Genomic DNA, 13,215 nt, shown 5'->3' with positions numbered 1-13,215 from the left:
TATCTAGGTTTGGGATTGGGACATGTGGATGCGATCGCCGTCGGTCCGTAAGGGAAGAGAATGTATCATCCCTGACATTTCAAGAACGTTTCATTTCGGCTCCAGTGGCCTCAACATGAACAGCTATTTCCAGGTAAGTTATGGAGGTTTAGAGCCTTGGTTGTTTTTCTTTACTGGTCACGCAAAGCTCTTGTAATCATTCTTAATGGCGATAACAACTTATGTTTAGGTGCCCACAGCAGCTTTTGACATTATAAAGCCTCTTTGTGCATGGCACTTTCCTCTACTTTTTGCAATAACAATCTTACATTACTGATCATACAAAGCTTCAGATCTTAATCATTCCTGATGTTTGGTTTGGGTTGTGGAATCTTTCCTCGCCCTCGACCTCTAGGACCTGGCTTGAATCACAGCGGGGGCACTACGTGGTTTGGGTTTTAGTTCCTACCTGACTGTGTGGGGTTTCCCTTGAATAATCCCCTGTTGTTCTCCCTCCCATATCTAAAACTGAACTTTCCTTCCTTGTCTTCTCTTCATTGGGTTCTTTGCTAGTATTTAAGTTCACTTTTCTGGGAGTTCATGACTCCACAACCAGGCCAAATGAAAAGAAATGAAATTTCCAATTGTGCCCCCTCTTTGCCTTTCAGGATATATACTTTAAGAAGCATCCATACAACACAGTACCACACGTAAAGCTAAAAGGTGTCGATACGATGACCAAAGATGCATACGAAGAGAAGATGCATAGATTAATCAGCAGAGCGACTGTGCTGGATCACACAGTGGGTGCCTGCGAGGACCGGTTTATACCGGATACCAAGGGCAAATCCTACGTCATGTATATTCAGATGTACAATGAAAACGACTATGATACGTGGTTGGCTCTAGCTAAGGTAATATTTTTTTTAGTCTGCCCAGTTTTCATATTAAGTTAAGGAGACGAGAAAGTGTAGATTCAAGGAAAGATCGTACGAGCCGAAGGCGAGTACAGTGTAGTCACGGATCTACACTTCTACAACTATTTCCCCAAAACTTTGTACTTTGTCAAATGACATTTGGTCACATTTATAACTATTTTGCAAAATGTACTTAAGCGTGTCAGTGCTTTCAACATTATCAAGTACAATATTGTGTTTTTACCAATGGAAATTGAAATATAACATGTTTTCAGCTGAGTTTTGCACATCATTTGTAAGCTTTTAATTTGGAAAAACAGTAATTTTCAAGTTGAACTATCACTTTAGTTTGTTACGAATCTAAAGTTAACTGTAAATTGGTAAAACATATAGTGTAGATTTGTAAAAATATTCTACACTTTCATCAAAAGAGTGACGTCACAAAAAAATCAGTTTAACAATGAATAACAAACAAAATTTGCTTACCAATTTCTGTAAGTCATCCAAACGATCCATGTATGTGCACCTCAAAGAATGCCTGATCATCTGAAGAGCAATTCTAGTCTGCACAGTTTCTGAAAGAAAAAAAAGTTTACCGACGATAATTTTTTGTAATTCTTATTCGGTTATTGTTTCAGTGCTTCCGGATCTGGGATCTTGATGCAAGAAATTACCACAAAGCGTCTTGGCGGTTATTCATGAAGGAAAATGCTTTATTTATTGTTGGTTTCCCTGCATCTCCCTATGCGTAAGTTATCCATTTTTATACAGGTTTTCAAAAATTTGTATAATGCAAGTCGCCAGACACACAAGGCCTGAAGGCCACTTTAAGGTGTGGGCTACAATCTGTTTTTATCCAGGGGCCGTTGCCACCAGCTAGGGCTGAAACTGGGTTACCCCCTTTTCAGTCCATATGGATGTAGGCTTGGGAATCATCCATCAGAAGCCTGGCTGGTAGAGCAGAAAGCACTACCTCCCCAACTTTATGAAGCAATCATGGTTAAGTGTCTTGCTTAAGGACACAAGGGTTGTAGCTAGACCAATTTTAGTGGTGGGCTCTAAGTCCACCAAGGGCTAGCGGATCAACAAAATTATTCATGTTTAATTATGAAGCCATTATTGCTGAAGTGCAAGCTTGATGTAGGCTAGATTCTAGGTTTCCTAATATTTTATACTATTGGGCCATGCAATAAGCTGAGTTTCATTTTGACTGTGTTCTTTCTCTGTGACATTTGATACTCCATCATAATGTCTCAGATCAATGCACAGTGGAAAATTTTTGTATTTATTCTAAGGGAAATCTGTGCTGGGCGGCACAAATTATTTTGCTCACTGAGTGGGTTGAAAAAGTTGCGAGTCCTGGGCAGGCCCGCCCAGCACTACCCACCTTAGCTACAGAACTGCAGAAACATTGTCAAACTTTGGTGGTTCTAACTTTCAGGAAGTTTTTGAGTTGAACAAAGAAAAGTTTAGTTGAGTGTTATTTGAACCACCGTTTTCTGGATTGACATGCTGGCGCACCACCAACTATCTAGCCTCGTGTTGGCAGTCTCTCTATTTTGTCAATAATATTTTTTGTTAAGGGTGCCAGTCAGAAGTCATACACCCTTTAACTGCCATGTAGCCAGGGATCACACCCAAGTTTACAATACGACCTGGGAAGAGGAAGCTAAGAGATCACCTTAAGGGGATGTTACTTTGTTTTTTTTTAGAAAGCTTTCAAACAAAATGCTCATCAACTGTTTTTGTTTTCCTTTGGTTGTTTTAGCAAGTACAAACCTGCCGATGTTAAACCGATCTACTTAAAAAAAGAAGCCAAGACTAAACTCCGCTGAGTGAGTCCCAACCTCTCCCAGTGTCTTCAAATACAACGCAGCAGCGACGTTATTCAGGGAACGATTCCAACTTCAGATGATTCTGGCTGCTTAGACTATGAATTCAGGAGCGCAGGAAAAGAACTTCCTTCTGTGTCATCCAAGGAGTAACGTTTGTGCCTACAAGGTCTGTATTTGATTTGATGCTTTATGGGAGAGTGCTTTGTCAACCCCAATAATGTTCTACCTCCTACCAGAAGAATCTTCTCGCTTAGCCGCAAAATATGTTTTGGCTTAATAGCGGGAAAACATCATCTGATGTAAGCATCAAATGTTTGCTAGTAGCAAACAAGTAAATCATGACTCAGGCCGAGAGGTTGTTTTTTTAACCAGGTTTATAGCTGTTTTAGTACGCGGAGCATAATTTCACAAAGCTTGTTGTATATGTTTATAATAATTTAAAAGCTGGGTCTACTTTTGGTAATACTGAAATTTAACTATGACTTAACATTATACATAACTGCAAGACTTTGCTATATATAGTGGTTAACAAAAACTTACAGAAAATCAGTTACTTATTGAATACCATGGATTGATTTAACCTTAATCTGGAAAACTTATCTTAAATAAATAAAAAAAAACGGCCAGAATGAAATAACTAAATTGTGCCCTGATGTAGCAATGCACGAAGCTCATTGTGTTTAGAAACTCTTGCTTTAAAGGCACTGGACACTGTTGGTTAATACTCAAAATATTTGTTAGCATAAAAACTTACTTGGTAATGAGCAGTGGAGAGCTGTTGATAGTATAAAACCTTGTGAGAAACGGCTCCCTCTGAAGTAACGTTGTTTTTCAGAAAGAGATAATTTCTCACTTAAATATTAAAAGACTTCAGACTTGAAGCCTTTATGAGGCATCTGAAACACACAAATTTGTGCAACAGGGGTGTTTTTTCTCTTGCAACTTCGATGACTAATTGTGCAAAAATTTAAAGAGACTTGTTATTACATGCATATGTTGGGATTCACCAAGTGAGAATACTGGTCGTTGACAACTACCAAAGGTGTCCAGTGCCTAAAGCAACTTGTGTAATTTGAGTCTACAGATGAAAGAAATGTCAAACTTCAAGTTTTACAGTGAGATTATTCAAAAGACAAGTTTTGTCTGTAAAATTTACTTTTAAAACTTGCTCATTGGAGAAGAAGAGTTTGTGAACAAAATAACCTCAGGTCCAAAAGACTTCACACAAAAAAGGTGTTACTTATTATGATTTTTTAAAGTTATTTGGGTTATTTGTAAGCGATACTAATTAATAAGAATCTGTGTTGATTTGTGTTTGTAATTTGTTTTTATTGACATGATAAATCAAAACTGCAAAAATATGCGCACGATCTTACCCTTCTGTTATTGAATTCTGGAATAGTTCTTCATTAATTATTATTATTTTGTCCGGGAAAAACTATGAAATGTATTCAAAATAATAAAGTTTTTTTCAAGCACTGTGTTCAAAATATCTTGCAATACAAAACTCCTACCAAATGTGTACATACAATTAGCGCCTGAACTCAAGTTACAAGTTTTCTGAAGTGTTTGGAGAACTAGCAGATAACTTTGCTTGTATTTATTAGAAATTGATATATTTTGTGTCCTCATTTATTACTTAAGTTGTCCCCACTTTGAAGCGATGTTTTAATACGTGCAATTGTCCAGTTTAACAGGGTAGAATGATAAACCATTTGATGTTATTCCAAGTATTCTTGCGAGAATTGGCGTGTTTTTTTTTTGAAGGACGATTTTTTTAATTTCACATTCCCCAAAAGGCTTTTGATGTTCTTTGTGAAACAGGTAAACTTGTGGCCGATTTGATAATACTGTCAAGAGCGAAAGTAAGGTCAGAAACAAATTTGCTACAAAGTAAAAACAGGTTACTAGCATCCCGATTGTCACACATTGTTCAAAATAATAGAGGTTTCTTAAAGCGCTAACCGCTTGAGTCTGTTGCTCTGCAGTGACGCCCATGGTGCTTGAACATTTTAAAAACAGCTTGGCATGATGAGTTTCAGAATTTGGCAAAGTTTTCAAACAATTTAGATAATGAGAAATAAAATAATGGAGGGAAATTCAACTCAAAAACGGGGTTAGGTTTAATACTGTTTAGTATTGGCGAGCTGGTCTTGCCATAAGGTTTCAGTGGTTTATCAGAAATTATTGTTTAACTCATTCATGTGTGGAGTTTTGTAGGTGAATGATTTGCAGAGTAAAACTTGGTAATTGTTCCTATTAAAAAAATAAAATAAAATAAAAACACTATCCTTTGATTTGAAACTTATTACACCATGTTGACATATCCTACTAATTGATACTTAAAAAAGCTCATGTTCGCCCTGCTGTTTATTTGGCATAGACGTAGCATTTCATTAACCTATACTTCCACTCGGTAGCGATATTAAAACAATTGTAAATATGGTATTTATTTAAATATTTGTTTTGAGGTCAAGTGAGGTCTCTTGTTTAGAGAGTTATATATAACGGCACTGGGTGCTAAACAATTGGAAGTGCCTGTAGTATTAGTAATTAGATACCCCACTTGCAGAAATCTCCACTTTGTGTACATGTGTGTCGGCCATTTTTATTTTATAATATTTTTTTTTTGGGGGGGGCTCTTAATTTCCCTGTTTGAATCAATCAAGCCAAAGCTTCGTCCTCAGCCCTGTGCTAAAATTTCATCAAGCTGTTAAGCAGACAATTCTGCTAGGCAATAATGAGTGGGATACCAGTCACAGCAATGGTACTGTACATTACGGTGTCAATCGACCGATAGGGGGCGCCAGCACGACTCCCCGTCGGAGCATTGCTAGCGGTCCCTGCAGGCCGATCAGTAAATCTGCTCGTGAGAGAGGGCGCACTCTAGGCTTCTCTCTCGTGTATTTAGTATGACTTGTTGAGTGTAAATAAAGCTCCGAAACGAGGACAGAAAAGCCAGTTGTACCTTCTTGTGTCATTAAACTGTGTTCATTGCCACACCCTGTCAACGCTACAGTGTTCTGGCTGGGAACATACTCATGCTAAGCAAAAGTTATTTTATGCTAAGCAACTTTTTGTGCTCACAATTCATCTGCTTCAAGAAAGATGTGTGAGCAAAAAGTGTGGAATTTCTGTTTTTGTTTTTTGTTTTTTTTTACTCTCAGACCGGGAATTATGTTAACAGATAAAAAGTTATTTTGGAAGGCAATGACTCTTCTCTGGTTGTTACTCAAGCCCATTGATGGGAGCAAATAGCGCCATCTTGCGCTCGTGCATAGAGTGGAGATTTCTGCATCACAAATCACAGACCTTTCCCTCTTTTCATGTTTTGCGAGACTATATCCATAAAGCAGAATTTGTTTTGGAAGGTACGAAAGAACCAAAGTTCGTACCAAAGGGGTATGTCTGTGATTGTTAGATTTATATTTAATTTTGACTTAATTATGTAATCTGAGTCTGCAAGAAACATGTAATACTTGGGCTCTGGGATGTACCTGTTTTGATGAGCTTTTTAAGTGGCTACAAGCTGAGAGAATGCAGGGATGAAATTTTGTTGTTGTGTGTGACGATAAATATGAGAATGCTGAGGATATTTGACAAAAGTTGTCGCTTTGAGCATGATTAAATTTTACATTTTGCTAATGAAAATGCGATGGTAAAGTTGATGGTGAAGACATTAAAAAAAATATTTAGCAAGATATGACTTGAAAATATTGTATGATGATAATGATGATGAGGTTGATGATTTTAACAATGATTATAAACTACGAGGCTGGGAATCCATGTGTCCATCATGCATTGTGTACAAGTGAAAATGTATGAACCATCCGTTAAGTGTTAACATTCCGATGCACTTTGCATAACTTCTTCTGCACCCACACTTTCCTTGGATAACTTTCCGTATGGCGCTCCACTTTTTCACTAATATTTACAAAAAAGGGATATCTCATTGAGGTAATTTAGATACTACATTATAAAACAGTGGTGGCGCCATATGGAAACTTTTCCAAACAATTTAACAGAAATTAGAATTATTTTTGTATGTTCAGTACAACGGATTTGTACAACACTCTTGAAAACATTGCTCAGGTGTTTGGAAAAAGAAGAAAATAATGTCAACAAAATGGTGGTGGAATACGGAAAGTTTTCCTAAATCTTACATGATTGGTACTTCTGATACTTGTACTTCAGAACAATAAAAAAACACAAAGCAGAAAGAAGAAATTATCCTTCACTAAAACAAGCAAAGCAATCAATATGTATATCACTTTATCACTTCCTGCCTCGAACCTCGTCTCAAGACAAGGATGCTCAAACTTATAAAACTGAAATCTGGTCATTCCTTAAAGGATTCGAAGACATTTTCAAAGTTTCCATAGATTTAAACTTACAGGGTTTGAAGATAATGATAGTGGAGAGCTGCCCTTCAAATGTTAATAACTGAGGATGTGTAGTTTTTGAGAAATGAGTAAAACAAGTCACAAAATAATGTTCGTCTCATGAGACCAAAATGATTTTAGCATGTAAAATCCCCTTAACCAGTTATGATATTATACCATAATTATAGCATACGATTATTTGTTTTACTAATTTTTCAAGAACTACAGCACCTCAGTGAGTAAAATTTCAAGGGAAGCTTTCTACTATCATTATCTTAAAACTGTAAGTTTAGTGTAAACCTGTGGACATTGTGTTTTGTATTAGGAAAAAGTACATAGACCTTTTAAAACGGAAAACCTTTTGTATCCTGCCACCACCTTTTCACTTATGTTTACAGAAAGGAATGACTATCTCATTTGAGTAAATAAGATACTATTTTATTTCATAAATGAAGGGAGGAATATTCATTTGAGATACTGTTCTATTTCATAACAAATGAAAAGGTGGTGGCAGGGTACGGAACCTTTTCACTGAGTTGATAACATTGAGATAAGTTCAACTCATTTCAACTGAAGTGAAGTTACAAATCAATATCATAACTTCCATACATGTATTTAAATTACTAAAACCAGTCAAGAAAATACATGAACAATTTCACATACCTGTAATAATGAGAAGACACATGGAAGCAAAACACTGGGTTGAAAACCTTGCTCTTTGGTTGTAGCATGCAGCATGTGAAGTTACTCTGTTCTCTCATGGCCACCACCAATTTCATGGAGCTGCATGTTCATCACAACAGAGTTATACTTACCAGAATAGGGTTACCAACCAAACTATCACCTCACATGTACAATTTGTGATTGGTATCCTGCTCATGTCTGCTAAACAGAACACTTGGGCACAGAGACCACTGGTACCTGGTTCAGCTCCAATGTTGCTCCATGTGTGTGCAGCACAATGAAATGTGCCAAACATGTGACTCTTGTTTACGGCTGTTTCATGAGGGAAGTCTTTACTCATGAAACAGTTTGTGATTGGTATCCTGCTCATTTCTGCTTAACAGAACATTTGGGCCCAGACCACTGGTACCTGGTCCAGCTCCAATGTTGCTCCATGTGTGTGCAGCACAATGAAATGTGCCAAACATGTGACTCTTGTCTACGGCTGTTTCATGAGGGAAGTCTTTACTCATGAAACAGTTTGTGATTAACCGAACATTTGGGCCCAGACCACTGGTACCTGGTCCAGCTCCAATGTTGCTCCATGTGTGGAGCACATGAAATGTGCCAAACATGTGACTCTTGTCTACAACTGTTTCATGAGGGAAGTTCTTACTCATGAAACAGTTACTACTTACACTAATCAATGGCTATAATTACAATTTCACACACAAAATTGGGGGTTAAGATGACATATATTTATGCAAATGGCCCCTACACATGGATTTCCAGCCTGGGCCCAATTTCATAAAGCCTGTAAGCACAAAAATTTGCTTAGCATGCAATTTCTTCCTTGATAAAAACAGGACAACAGCTGAATACCAGTAACAACCAATATACAACGAATGGAAATTTGGTTGGTAATCTTGTTTTAAATCAAGGAATAAATTTCATGCTAAGCAAATTTTCGTGCTTACAGGCTTTATGAAATTAGGCCCTAATGATTTTGATCAAGTTATTATTGTGATTTATTTGATTGAAAATTCAGCAGGTTCCACATCCAAAGAGGAAATATTTGACATGTGTGTGTAATATACTTGTAAAATACTAACAGAAAGATTATTAATGATTAATTATAAGAATATGTTGGTGCAAAATAACGGTCTGCCCTGGTGCATTCGAATAGCTTTGACTGGTCTCACCCGGGTCAGCCCCCAGTGCCCTGCTTGTGGAGTGGGTCACTTGGGGGTGACCCGAGGTGCATGCCGTCACCACGAGAGGGCGAGTGTGATCGTTCATTTAGCTCTTGTCAGGGGCTCACCCGAGTGAGCACCACGGGGTCGACCCGGGGAAGCTTATCGAATGCACCCATAAAAAGAAGGTGTAGACACATCTAATAAGTGTTTTTATTAAAGCATGGGAAAATGTGTCACTAAAAGCAAACTTATTTACAGATTCAACCAAACTTGTTCATGATTATTTTAAGCCAGTTAACATTTCATTGGGAGAGGGTGAATCACTTTGACATAAACATTTTTTGAAGTATTTTAATTGAATTAACAGCTTGGTAAAGTTTGGGATTATAATCAGATTACTGACTTTAAAACAATGGGTAATTATCTTGAAGCTCGCTTGGCATACAAAACGTAATTAAAACGTTCGTGTTTTCCACCATTTCACAGTTGGTACTGGTACCAACCATGGACAAAATATTTGTGGCAAAAACGCAGTCATTGTTTAGAACAATTTGTATTAATCTGATGTTATAAATGTTGCTATGCATGGCACTAAAAAAAAGGATAAATTATACTATCATGTAACAAAACATTTAACCATTACATTGTCATCTGGAAAAAAACACTATTTGCCTTTTTCTGTGGACCTCAATCATTTTTTCAGAGGTTGGTTGAGGGTTTGTGTAGGCCCCCTACAGTGTTCTCTTCAGAACGATGTACGTTTCATCAATGGTTAGTTTCAAACCTACTTTCAGCAGAAAGTGTACTCGTTATATTATTTGGACATTTCAGAAGCATTCTGTCTGATTTTAGGGTGTGTACATTGAGTATCTGGGGAAATTTGTTTAAAAAAAGATGCCATAAAAACTTTGACTGCATGAACACAAGTGGCTATTTTGTTTTGTAAACGTAACACAGTTCCGTTACCAAAATTTGAGTTGTTTATTTTGTAGGGTCTTTGATTGTTTCGTATTCATTATTGTGCTTAATAAAGGGGAATTTAACTTCATTATTTATTTCTTAAGTTCTTGTTCTCTGTAATGACCCTTTGCACTTGTATTACTCGTGGATACTGTCTGCTCATTTGCTCTTTGCGTGGATCCGCCATGTGAGTGTAGAGCCTCCAGTCCTTGCTTTATATGTATTTCAAGTATCTGGGCCCAATTTCATAAAGCCTGTTAGCTTAAAAACTCGCTGAGTATAACTTGTATAACAGAAACTGGTTACCAGCCCAAAGCACATTAAGTTCACATTGACTGGTGCCCTACAGTTTTTGTTTAATAGCAAAGAAATTTGTTTTGCAGTATCTTCTGCTTAACAGGTTCATGAAATTTGGCCCTGTTTGGATGAAAGTGTCACAACATCACTGTGACATCGAGTTGTATAATGCATCCAGTCACTGCTGTCCCCAATTTGAGGTTCTACCTGCAAATGGCTGACCTTTCAAAGGGCAAATAGTCCGCCATTTTGGGAGTTAAATTGCATGGAAAGATAAGCGTTCAACTATGTACGCTTTGCCTCAAAAAGATGGATTGCACATGACATCATTGACCACCATCTTTGATGACAGATAATGGAAAAGTGCACGCATGAATGCGCTGTGCATGACTCTCGGCCAATGATAGCCTTTTATGCATGCACGCTTCATCAAAGATGGCAGCCAATGCATGGGGGTCTGTACACCCTGCCTCAAAAGCATCCTACACGGTTACACATGGGCATGACGGGGGAAAGCGTACACAGTTGGACGCTTACCTTTCCATGCAATTTGACTCCCAAAACAGAGCTACCAAGATTGCTGACAACACAGGCATTGGGTCAAATAGTGGAAAATATTGCTCAGTAACTTAACAGTTTATGAAGAAACCCACCAGACTAAATATCATTCACCTATGCATTGTTGTCGTTTACCAGAGGATATCAATCGACTAATTAAACAAGTAGATTAATTTCTGACTTTGTATTAATTAATGGCATTTATCGTGAATCTTTTTCAGTTGCAATTTTGTTGTCAGATAGCACTTGTTCTCATTGTTGGGGCCTCCTCTCACAAGGCAACTAAAATTATTGATGATGTATAGAACTAATCAAAGAGGTGCAGCCTGCACAAATAGTACGACTTGCCACTTTACAAGGCAACCAACTGCAGTACATGCTACAACACCATTTTAGTAGCATATTTGTATTATATAGTATTTTGTCAAACAATGGACCCGATTCCATAGGAAATTATGAGAACATTTAAATGTGAATGGCTTCTTATCTTTGAGATTTCCTGGAACTGATTGCCTGTCAATTGCCTCATGTTTGGTACATTACATGCACATGTACAACCATGAGCAAGTTCGAGTGTGCACCATGGTTTTAACTAAAGGTTGACCATTTTTACTCAAACCCAGACTGATCGACCACTGGTTGACTACTGTAGTCAACCATTTTGAACCAGCCTCATGGCCTCTATACTGGTCCCAACAGCGTGTTCCATTCTCACATGTGTAAAGCGCAGAGGGGAATCAGTGACACTATAGTGAAAAGGCTGAAGGTTGACTAGACTTCCAAATGAGTCGTTCGAGTGAGTGCGTCACTGGGCATGAACGTTGCTAGTCAGTAGTCAATCATGGGTCGACTAAATATGCCATAATTTAAATAAAATTTCTGGGTTCTTAATGAAAAGGCATACTTTTAATTAGTACTAAGCATTTGAGGAAATGCTCTACCATGGGTATTACAATTGTAACATCATGTCTTTGTTTATGTGAGCCAATACGAGCCACCGTGGAAAAATAAACAACTTTTTAACCTAAATTGTATTTCTTGTCGAGTGCAATCCTTTATCTTGTGCCCAATTTCATGAAGCTGCTTAAGAAGAAAATGTTGCTTAACAATTTTCTGCTAAGCATGATACCAGTTTCATTTGGTAGATGTAAAATTGTGTTGTAGCTGCATGGTTACCTTATTCTTCTAAGCATTTTTGTTCTGCTTGGCAACCTTGTGCTAAAGCAGTGCTATGAAATTGGGCATTGCTTTTAGACGAGACTACTTGTATAAATACACCACACAAAATTGTTTTGAATTTCTCTTTTTAAAAATTTAATGTACAAATGCAGGCTTCTTTTAATGATAACAACAGGGACAAAATAAATGAATAAAAAACATTAGGGATTCATAAGTACTTTAAAAATGAACAATTCAGTTCAGTTTGTAGGCGTGGATGTCACTCGTTAGTCTCCCCATACTTCCCTCGTCTCTACTATATTCTGCTTACGGATGGCAATCGAAACAAATACCATTCCCTTAGCAGGGTCTTAAGTTAGAAAGAACTTAGTATCTAAGTACATTGCAGAAATTCTGACCTTTACATGAGTACAAATCAGTCTTAAGCCCTTTTGGGAACCACAACTTCGGCTTTGGATTCGGCTTTGGATTCGGCTTTGGCACACGCAATAATTGTTAAAAACACTCACAGGGACAAGCTAGTCTGAGCCGAATCCAAAGACGAAGCCATGGTTTCGAAAAGGGCCATAGAACTAAAAGAACAAACATGGCCATAGATTTAACTAAAAGAACAAACATGGTCGACAACTTGAGTGCCCCAAACTACACACACAATGTCAATGTATTTCAAACCACAATTATTATATTTTCATACCAACTTTTTCAGGAGGTTGAAGCCACAGGGTTATGATATCGTAAGGCGATTTGAGAGGCTTGCTTGGCTTTGAAAAATGCATAATAAATACATATTGTTGATAATATTTGCGGACATTTTCACAAGCTGGTGATATGATGTGTTTAAATTGAAAACTATAGACGACTTTTCCCGATTACCCAAAGATGTAATACACTTTGAATCTGTGAACAACTTTTGCGCACATGCATATCGGAAAAATATAGCGCGTCTGCGTCCCATATCCAACTCGGCCTTCGGCCTTGTTTGATATGGGATGCAGACGCGCTATATTTTTCCGTATTCCACTTGCGCTTGTGTAATAACTTATATTGTTGCTAAAGTGCTCATCTTCTGGACTGTTTTAATTAATGTGACAACTCATGTTATGCTAAAAATCTCAGCAGATACTGCACTGGCTGATTTCAATAAGCCATTTGCTTGTTAGATTTGAATATTGTCTGGTACATTTTCTCTACAATGACGGGCTTGAACACAAGTTAACACATCGAGACAGTTGCTATGTCACATCAATAG

At 37.5% G+C, this 13,215-nt stretch overlaps 2 protein-coding genes across 2 annotated transcripts in view; one reads left to right on the top strand and one right to left on the bottom strand.

Moving 5' to 3' along the window:
- The window catches only part of LOC139945769 (ribonucleoside-diphosphate reductase subunit M2 B-like), a 67,267-nt gene extending 59,376 nt beyond the window's left edge, over nt 1-7,891 (bottom strand). Inside the window, exons 1-2 of the mRNA XM_071943182.1 lie at nt 7,777-7,891; nt 1,383-1,471 (exon numbers count right to left, since the gene is read on the bottom strand). The gene's annotated coding sequence lies outside the window, so the exon portion shown is untranslated. The remainder of the gene's footprint in view (nt 1-1,382; nt 1,472-7,776) is intronic.
- Nucleotides 1-12,505, top strand: part of LOC139945768 (protein O-linked-mannose beta-1,2-N-acetylglucosaminyltransferase 1-like) — a 42,304-nt gene extending 29,799 nt beyond the window's left edge. Inside the window, exons 14-17 of the mRNA XM_071943179.1 lie at nt 8-133; nt 648-893; nt 1,535-1,644; nt 2,665-12,505. Coding sequence (XP_071799280.1) covers nt 8-133; nt 648-893; nt 1,535-1,644; nt 2,665-2,731 — 549 coding nt within the window. The 3' untranslated portion in view covers nt 2,732-12,505. The remainder of the gene's footprint in view (nt 1-7; nt 134-647; nt 894-1,534; nt 1,645-2,664) is intronic.
- Nucleotides 12,506-13,215: the final 710 nt, after the last annotated feature.

This window comes from Asterias amurensis, chromosome 13 (assembly GCF_032118995.1).
Source record: "Asterias amurensis chromosome 13, ASM3211899v1".
NCBI lineage: Eukaryota > Metazoa > Echinodermata > Asteroidea > Forcipulatida > Asteriidae > Asterias > Asterias amurensis.
Note: the sequence above shows the minus strand (reverse complement) of the source record. Positions and strands in the feature narration are given on the sequence as shown.